The following is a 9,886-nucleotide window of genomic DNA, read 5'->3' as shown; positions in this document are numbered from 1 at the left end:
AAACGAGGCTGGAGAACCAATGAGCTAGACCTCGACAGCTTCACGATCACGAGCGAACAGACGCCGGGAAGCATGGGGCCGTGGTACTCCGGCCAGCTACGAACCAAACAATCTGTGCGACACTTCCATTCAGTCCGTAGACGCAGCGTAGTGACCTCCAGCCAGCTAACTGCTCCCTCCGTTCAGAAATAAGCGCCGTATATTTATCTATATTCGCATGTAGATATATACGAATCTACATAAATCCACGGCACTTACGTCGTATGCTACATTGTACTCCCTCCGTTCCTTTTTAATTGACTCGGATTTAGTACAAATTTGTACTAAATTCGAGTCAATTAAAAAAGAAACGGAGGGAGTACTCCAGTTTGTGAACTGTAGAAGGAAACACTACGAGTGTGATTAGAGGAGACATGGGCATTACTCCTAGTAAGTGGGAGTAATCACCAAATCTCGCGGTACGTCCGTCAATCAAGCCAAAGCGTACAACAGATCCATGTCCACGCAGAGATGGCCCTGCCTCCTCCTCGCATCGTTTTCAGCATATCTGCCAATCTGTCGATCGATTGGAATACAGTAGGGTACCGTCGTACTCCTGCAACCGGCATTCAACTCAGAAGCCGGTACTAACATTAACCCAGCAGATGCAATGCGTTTCAGCAAAAGCAGGTACTATACTATGAATCTGGGGAGACCTGTAAGTAACTCCGCATTCAAGCCACCAACATCATATCCGCCACACAGCACGGCCAAATCAATCAATCTAAATTCTAAAAGCAAGAAACAATCATAGCAGACAAGGTTACCAGCGATCCATCCATCTGTTCAACCACAGCTAGCCAGTGTGTCCACGGTTCTCCTTAGTTCCAACACACAAGGTCATGGCATCAAACCAGCAGGGATACAAGATAATTAGAGTTCTGGTACTTGGGATATCCATTCGAAGATAGGCATCACGTCTTGCCACTAACACAGCTAGTTAGATAAAGCCTACACAGTGCAGAGAGCCAGAGCAGCGGACAGATATATCCTCAAAGGTGGGCGCCAAGCTCACCAAGATCCGCATCATCGTCTTGCAGACGAACAGCGTCCAGCTTCTGCCTCAACACAGTGATGGCGTTCATAATCAGCTCGTAGGCTGTGAGGGCGCCTGTTGTTTCCACGGTGAACACAAAGCTGTCCTCCTTGGCATTGATCTCTATCAGTCCTGGCTTCCCCATGGCCTCTGCTTTCTTGATCACCTCGTCATCATATGTGTATGCCTCTGGATCCGTAACCACCACCTGATCAAGACACAAAAAGTTAGACATCGAGGATTTCTTACATACAAATTGGGTCACCCAACATCAAACAAATGGCCAATCCTAAGAATTCAAAGTCCTAAGATCATTCCAATAAATTGTAAAAAAAAATATTCATGCCCGAATATACAATTACATGCGTATTTACGGAAGTAGTGATAGTCTGAAAACATGGTAAACAATTAATGGCAGCATTTACAATTTTACGTAAATTCTGCCAGATGACATTTACCATTTATATCATTCTTTTAGAAAGGAGCAATGCAGGATAAGGTGTACCCAAAAATAAACTAAATATTAACGCAAGACAGGTGGCAGAGGGTTGCTATATGACCAAATAAAGGCATTTGCCACTAGCCTTTAGGCATCTGCATCCAACCATAACATGGTTTAGCAATGTACATTGAGCAAAGCAAGCCCCGTTAAAACAATAGGGATATCCAGTTGAAGGAACTTTTAAATAGCCATTTCAGGAGGTGACAGTGTAAATCCACACCCCTGCACATGACTAGGTTATATATAACCTATACTAAACAATGTACTGTACTAGAAATAATAGCATGTGATGATATCAAAATTTCTGCAGTTTATCTTCATATCACACATGGAAGGTGTCAGGCATGTAAATTTGTTCTACATTTGCATTTAAACTTCCAAGGGTCTATTAACTTATAGGGAAACATATCATTTATATTTTTGCACTTAAAACTCCCAAGTGCACCTATCGCCTTTGACTGAAAGTGGCTGTTAACATCATGTTGTAGGGGCCTATCCGGTGCACCAGGCCTTGTGATGCACCGGACTACAGTTTACATGTTCAGAAACTTCAAAAATATTGAAAAAAAAGAGTGCATAGAAACAACATGTATGCAATAATGCAACGCTCTACAAATTTTAACTCTAGATCCAAAACACAATTAGAGAAACAAAAATGATAAATGCAGTGTCGATAGTGCTAATGAGCCAAATTCATACCCCAGTTTAGATTAGCTACTATTCAGATAAAGATTTGTCTTTTTTGCTTCTTGAGCTGTCTTATAAATTTAACTAAAATGTCACAGCATGGCAGATGGATGTTTTGTCTATGTGCTATTCTTTCAGAATTGATAAGGGTGCCAAGGTTCACTGCACCGGGTGCACCACAAGGCCCGGTACACCCAATACGTTCTCGATGTAGTAGATTCATCTTCAATTAGTGGCTGCAAGCGGTACAAGCAATGTGGATGGTGATGGGATAGTTCCACCAACAAGGACATATTAGAAGGAGAAAATTCCATGTTTGACGCTACGTTAAAATCGGCTTCCTTATTTGGCCCTGGAATTTTTTTTTTACTTCCCAATTTGATATTTAAACTTAATTTCCTTCCAAAGATGACACTGCCGTCGTGGCGTTACATCCTTCCGTCAGTTAATTTTGTTGCTGGACCAAAATACCCCTAAACGATCGAGAGACAAATCGAACCATCACATTCTCGTTCCTTTCCAGAGTCCCCTTTCTCTGACCCTAGCGGCGATGTGTTGGAGTCTCAAGCGGCTGTGGCGGCGTGAGCTGAGGGAGACGGCACAGTGGTGGCATGAGCTCATGGACAAAGGATCAGCAAGGGCAGTGCTCCAGACGGCGTGGCTGTGGAGGGCGGCCAAGGCGCAGCTCTAGAGCTTCATTCAGAGGGCTCAGCAGCGGGGTCGGGGCACGGTGCAGCGACAGGCGTGGCTCCATGACCATCTGTATGGGTCTTCCGGGGAGGGTGGCACATCAGGACGATGTGCCCAGGCTCAGATGCAGGAAGGTAAGGTGCAGCGAGCTCAGATGCAAGCTCAGCTACGGGGTTGTGCAGTTGCTACATGGAGTCACAAGCGTTAATCGCTACTGGCCGCATCTCACTTGATAAAAAACTGTGTTACCGGACAGGCCTGCATCCCGTGCTGTAGTGTTCGGGACTGCACCTTGCCATCAGATGTGTGTTCAACGCTGACGCTAATCAATTTTCGGATCAACCATCATCGAATGTTCAATGCTACCTAGTCCACTGATGGAATCTGAGTCACAATTGTGCAGCTCAAAAGAGTTATAGTTAGTTTACTTAGCAAGAACAAACGAACTTCTAGTTGATGCTGTCACAAACTTACATAACAGAACTTAAAGTTTCAATTTGTAAAATTAAAATCTGATGACAAAGTTTTTTGAATGAAGTTAGTTCCATGAACATATGCACGGGTCTCATTTGGTTAAATATCTCACAACACTGTTGCTTTTGTCCTATAGAGATTTTGTGTCACATCATCAGGGGCAAACGAGTCTTTTCATTTTCCTATTTAACATCCTTAGTGCTCCAAAGTAAAAATGCAAGGAAAAAAAACAATTAGGACAGAATAATTTGTGTCATTGCCATGTTCGAAAAGAAACTTAGACCAAGTGTCAAATTGGAAAAAAAACAAGGGAAAAATAGGGAGCTGATTTTGAGGCAGAGTCAAATAAGGATTTTTTTCTATTAGAAGGGATCAGGAAATGGAAGCTTTAGCTTGTAGTAGTGCCTGGGAGATTAGCGATGTTTAACAATCATTTCATATGCTGTTGTGGTTGCTTTAACTTTGTGCTCGGACGATTTGGGGAAGCGGGTTGAATTTGAAACTGTCAAGTCTTTTGTACGATTCTTCTAGTTGACTCACGAGAAATGTCTTCTAGTCAACAATTAGGACAGAATAATTTGTGGCATTTCCATCTGGAACTGAAAGTGGTATTAGGAAACACGATTCTATGGTCACATGTTACTACCAAATATATTTACACACCCTCTAATTAATCCATTTTAACAGATTCCACTCGACATGTGACATGCAGTCGCTAGTGGACAGGGTATATTCAAAAGATTATATGTGGCTACGCTCACATAATAATACTTAATAGCAGTCAATATAAACCATCAGTGTTGTGTACGAATATGTCAACCACACAAAAGAACTCAGGTGTTTGTAGGGTGCGGGTGCGCATAAAAACCAGGAAGCTGAACCTGAACCAAAAACCAAACTCGAAAACACAAAGATACAAGTTAAATTGGTTTTCAGTCTCTAAATCAGTTGCAACATACAGAAACCTGAATTAACATCCGTGTTTAGTTGTGTTCAGGTTAACCGAACTGCCCAAAAGAACAAGCCAACATAAAGAAACCTGAATTAACATCCGTGTTTAGTTCCGGGTTCAGGTTAACCGAACTGCCCCTAAGAACAAGCCTTTTACAAAGGCCATGCTAGTATCCCTATCTAGCGTAGCAAATTAGCAAGCCTGTCGAAATCTCTCCTACAGCTCAGCACCTGTAACAACTCAGCCAGGCACATCTCGCTCTCTCTTACAAAGGCAATCAGGGTGGAGACATCGCACAAACACTTTGCCCAACAGTCCAACACTAGCCACCATGGCCACAAGGAAGTCACCATCGACGAGGATTTAGTTGCCACTTTTAGAAAATCATAGGCTAATTCGGTTGTCACTTTAGAGAACGGAAATACTAAAAAGACAAAACCGAACCGCAAGGACACAGTGTTGACACATTGCAGCATCAGCCAATATTGACTATTATATCTAAATAATCCATGAAGACTGTACAACATCATACTTGTACTGTGGAATAATTTGAGTACTGCTGTAAGATGTATGTTCGATCTAGGGATAGTCACCCCACAGAAAATAAATAACCAAAACTTTACCAATCATAAGCATAAGAACGAAATGAAGAACTCCACACATCAATACATCTGTACATGATATCATGGGAAGAAGTTCTGGAGAAGCACTAGAAATAAAAGCTGACCTGTTGGGTGTTAGGATCAATGTCAAATACTTTTGTAGGGCTGCTCTCCACCCAGCTTGTTTTTTCCTCAAGTGTAAGTGTCTCCATGAGTTCTTCATTAATACGTATATCAGGCTCATACATGAAGGTCACAGTAGCAGCTGGGGACCACTTGGCATGGTCCTTTCCGATTCCTTTCCTAGCAATTGCTCGAAGACGGAGCTCTTGCCCACGACGCAGCTTAACAATTAGTATGCCCCTGAAATCGGATATTATTATTATTATTATTATTATTATTATTATTATTATTAGCAGCTTACTAACAATAAACATGAGTAAACAAGAGAGCAATGCTTAAAGGAAGCTTTAAGACATTTGTTTTCAGGGAAACTGAAGATAAATTCAAACATGTACTAGCAGATACCACTGAATAATTTAGACAAAAAATGAAAACGGATAATAAGATAACTCAATGTTTATCGCAACAGCAACAAAACATATCAATGGTGCATGTACTAAAGGCTTTCTGGTATTAATCCTTTGGACCTAGGTAATCTAGATATCCACTTACTGCACCAAATATTAACAAGAGAACTGAAAAAAAAAAGTTAAATGGCAGAAAGAGCACATAATAGGACGTATCAGTGTCAGATAAATAGAGCTGCCATAATCGAAGAGTTCAATTTATATCCAACATACAAGGAAACAAATACAATCCTTAAGGGGTACAAACTCTTAATATTTGGACACTAACTAGTTTACAAGAGGCACCCCCCTCCTAAATATGCTGCTGGCAGCCCCGCCGCTTGTACTGATGTCCCCAAATATCATTCGTATGTACAATTAAACATGTAAGATTATTGTTTCAAAAAAAAAACATGTAAGATTAAGTAATAATCAAAGGCTTAGTTTTGCTCCCATGCAGAATGCTCAATTTTATAATGGAACAAGAGAGGAGGGAAAAGGAGAGCGAACAAAATAGTAGGTCTCTTTATTTTCACTAACTGCTTACTCCCAATTAGTTTGTTTTAGAACAGAAAGAAAGATACATGTGGCATATGCAGTGGCATTCCCAACATAAGCATTGCAATGTGCACACGTTAAAGGAAAAGGGAAATGCTAAGCAGATTCTAGGCACGTAAACAGGGACGAATAACAGGGTAAGTTATGATATAACATTACTCTTTTCTATCTCCCTTTTACAACCTCTTTCATTGCTCACTTTTTTCGTCAAAACAGTAACAATGTCTGAAGTAAATAATTTCTCTGGGCAAAAATGTGCCCAAATAAAGACAATGTCCCAGAGAGCTATCTGGACAGCTGGACGACATGCATTTCCAACAGCGATAAACATTTTTTTCCACTGGACACAAGTTTTTTGAGTTTTGAACTCAAGCATTAAATCAATGCGGCAATTAAACAAGATTCTGATGGTTTTCTGCTACATGAACTACATACCATGGAAGAGACCAGGAATAAAACTTGTCACGTCATTATACCTGATGGTCCAGTACATTTGTTAATCTTTAGTGATTTCAGCAGAATATGATTTAACAGACCATCCATGTGTACTAAATAACCAAGTGTTAGAGTAGGCTTACACATTCTACAAACTGAATGAACAATCTACATACATGATCTGTTCAAATGTAAGATTACAAGACAGATCAAGACTTACTGCAAAGAAAAAGGTCTACTAAATTAGTATGCCAACTTTCAATGCTAGCAAAGCGCCAAGCTGGTCTAGTCCAGATAGTAGAAAGATAAACAAAAACAAGGGTTCATTGGAATTAACAGCAAAAGTTTTCTTTGTCTAACTTAAATTTATACCTCTGTTTTCACCTTGAACTCATTTGAGGATGACATAAAACGACACAAATATATCTTCATTCAGGTCATAGCAATTTCAAGGCATTGAGGAGCAAATGGTGCTATAACTGGGCACCACGGCCTCCTACTAACTGAACCTAAAAGCAATTATGGCACCCATGCAGTCTTTAATCTGAAATCTAGACCTGGTTGAGCATGATTGAATTACATGCTCTGCTAGCAACACAATGTTTATGTCAAATAGAAATTATTTACACATGAACAAGCTTTGGAAAGTGGAATTTGGCCTTTTGACACAAATGAATTATCTACAGATACAGCAACAAATATGAGACTTCAGATGGCGCAGGCAACAAGACCCCATATTTTGATACATCTTAGGATCTACCTCCCAAACAAGAATAAGAAATGAATTCAGAAATATTATAAAGTGAAGAACACATGAAACAGGTAGCAAAGACTAGAATCAAGTACAAACAAAAAACAATGTGTGTGAAGATGTGGATTAGGAATTCATTATACAGATATGCTAATGCTAGTAGCAACAACTAGAAATGAATTCATTATAATGTGTATTAGGAATTCATTATACAGATCCGGCATCATTACTAAGTGTAAGTAAGAAATACTACTAGTAACGATTAACACAAGAGAATGGGGTCAAAATAAATGGAGAGAGCGCGAGGACTTGCCTGTGGTCTCCCTGGGGGTCGCCGTCGTAGGGGTCGATGTTGCCCAGGGCCTGCTGGTATTCCCTGGCCTGGTCGACGGGGCATACCTTGGGGTCGGTGGAGCGTAGGTCCTTGGTGGACGTGACCTCGAGCGTCTGCCCTGAGTCTGTGGCGCGCGCGGCGAGGTGGAACTCGACGGAGCAGTGCTCGCAGGATCCGTCGCCGTCGCAGGCGTCGCAGTCGCGGGAGAAGCGCATGGCCATGGCGGCGGAGGAGGTGAGCGGGATGAGGCCGAGGCGGTGCGCGATGAACTCGTCGTTGAGGACGGAGGAGTTGCTCTCGATCTCGACGAGGTCGATGGCGACGGTGGGCACCTCGGCGATCATGACGCGGCGGAGCGCGTTGGCCATGCTGGCGCAGGTGTCGCGCAGCTCGAACTTGGCGTAGTCGTCCTTGAGCTCCCGGATCTTCACGCGCGGGAACCGCTGGTAGGTCACGCCGGTCGCCGGACGCTCCATTCCGCTTGGCCGCCGGGCGCCGCCGCCGCCGCCGCCGGAGATTGGGTAGCCGCAAGGGTTTTGGGCAGATTTGGGGGAAACGGAACAAACGGAGGGGAAGAGGGCGTGACGGGGTTTGTCTTGGTTTGCCCTTGATTTTGCTGAATGAGATGCCTGTGGCTGTGTGTGTTGCTGGTCGTGTTAAGATTCGTGCGGCTTGTGGTGGGGCTGAGTAATTTTGCAGCACTGAACATTACAACTACAGTGTGGCAAAAATTGTTTGGAACGATTTTTGTGATATTTAAAATTTGCAATGTGTAAAATTTAAAATAAATACATATATATATATAATTGACAGAAAAGTCCAAACTATTTATACACATTCTATCACAATTTTTTTGGACTGCAAAGTTTCCAATTCAAAATTTGTATGGTGTTATTAGAGATTAAAAATGATATTTGAGAGGGGAAAATGGTCGGCGCGGACCTTGATGCACCTATGACAAACCCATAGGGAGTGTACCTCCTGCTAAGAAAAAACACTCTTTTGACCAAACCACTAGAAGTGTAACCTAACTACTATTTCGTTGTACATACAAGTGTGGCTGAGTTTGACATAATCAGCAAGGAAGAAATACAAAATATTAAAGTTCAGAAGGGCAATAGAATGTTTTCTGCACATAAGCCCTTCCAAAAAAGAATCTACAAAAATCTTCTTTTACCTATTCTGGGCATGGCCGGGCATGTAGTAAGCCTAGCCATTGTTCAAAACAAGATGATTAGATCAATAGCTCCTACGAGATCATAGGTGGCTATGAGATAAAGGTAGAGAAACTTTCTTTTACCTATTATATGTTTCACCCTCTCAAAACTTGCCGAATTACACGGTAGTAAGCATAGATTTAAGGTGATCGAGTCAGGACCTCTATCACTTCCCACAATTAAAATGTTTGAGGCAATCCGTTTTAACCTGCAGAGAGAATGTGTGATTGGTCACATGGATGGAGATGTTGACACTAAATTACTCGTTGATCACAGTATTCTGATTAACCACTCTTTAGATATCTAGTTGTGTTCATTTGCTAAAAGTAGTTGATACCCTGGACAAGGCCTTCCAAGATGGTGGGCAAACCACATAGCACCATGGATAATATGGATTTGGTGTCTATATAAATTAACATTCACACGTTTTTAATGGTAGATTATGAATATGGTGCCATAGACCAAGCAATTATTGGGACAGGGGCTAGTTTAGAGAACACGTATCATTTATTTATACTAAACTTATTTATTTAATTAATAACTTATTCTATGACATAAGATAATAATAATAATTTATATTTAAGCACACTTAACTAGATATTAATGTTGTTAAATAAAATACAATGTTAAATTTTATAATTATGGTGTTTACCGTCAACTACACTTGTGCTAAATAGAAATCATATTTATAGCAAAATTGATGTATGTTCTTTTCTTCAAAATTGGTCATCCTTACATGCTATAAATATACTTTAGAGTAAGGAAATACAAAGACAAAATGCCGGTCCTTTGCGGATTAATATGTGTTACAATGTATTGGTATGTATTCACCTCCATTCATCTCTTATCTTTTGCATATTTTGTATGGAAGTCTAGAGTGGTGCATCTAACAAATATCTTGATAAATGTTCTAGATCACCTTATTATCTATATCTTATGCGCAAAAAAAAGCGGTGCATCGGTGCTATATTACCGCCGGCGCACCAAATTTTAGGTGCGCCGAGGGTAAGGGTCACCCAGGTCCCGGCCAAGGAAGAGTC

At 41.2% G+C, this 9,886-nt stretch overlaps 1 protein-coding gene across 1 annotated transcript; it reads right to left on the bottom strand.

The window, feature by feature from the left end:
* Positions 1–754: 754 nt before the first annotated feature.
* On the bottom strand, positions 755–8,224 carry LOC127300277 (DNA-directed RNA polymerases II, IV and V subunit 3). Its single transcript, XM_051330376.2, has 3 exons — positions 7,609–8,224; positions 5,108–5,345; positions 755–1,283 (listed from the first exon to the last, which is right to left on the bottom strand). Exons 1-3 carry the CDS (start codon positions 8,103–8,105, stop codon positions 1,032–1,034), a joined length of 987 nt encoding a protein of 328 aa, XP_051186336.1. The 5' UTR covers positions 8,106–8,224; the 3' UTR covers positions 755–1,031.
* Positions 8,225–9,886: the final 1,662 nt, after the last annotated feature.

This window comes from Lolium perenne, chromosome 5 (genome assembly GCF_019359855.2).
Source record: "Lolium perenne isolate Kyuss_39 chromosome 5, Kyuss_2.0, whole genome shotgun sequence".
Taxonomy (NCBI): Eukaryota; Viridiplantae; Streptophyta; class Magnoliopsida; order Poales; family Poaceae; genus Lolium; species Lolium perenne.
Note: the sequence above shows the minus strand (reverse complement) of the source record. Positions and strands in the feature narration are given on the sequence as shown.

Coding starts and splice junctions, on each gene's coding strand:
- LOC127300277 (XM_051330376.2), bottom strand. CDS start 8,105: ATGGAGCGTCCGGCGACCGGCGTGACCTACCAGCGGTTCCCGCGCGTG. Junction 5,346..7,608: donor GACCCCCAGGGAGACCACAG/GCAAGTCCTCGC, acceptor ATCCGATTTCAG/GGGCATACTAATTGTTAAGC. Junction 1,284..5,107: donor TTGATCCTAACACCCAACAG/GTCAGCTTTTAT, acceptor TGTCTTGATCAG/GTGGTGGTTACGGATCCAGA.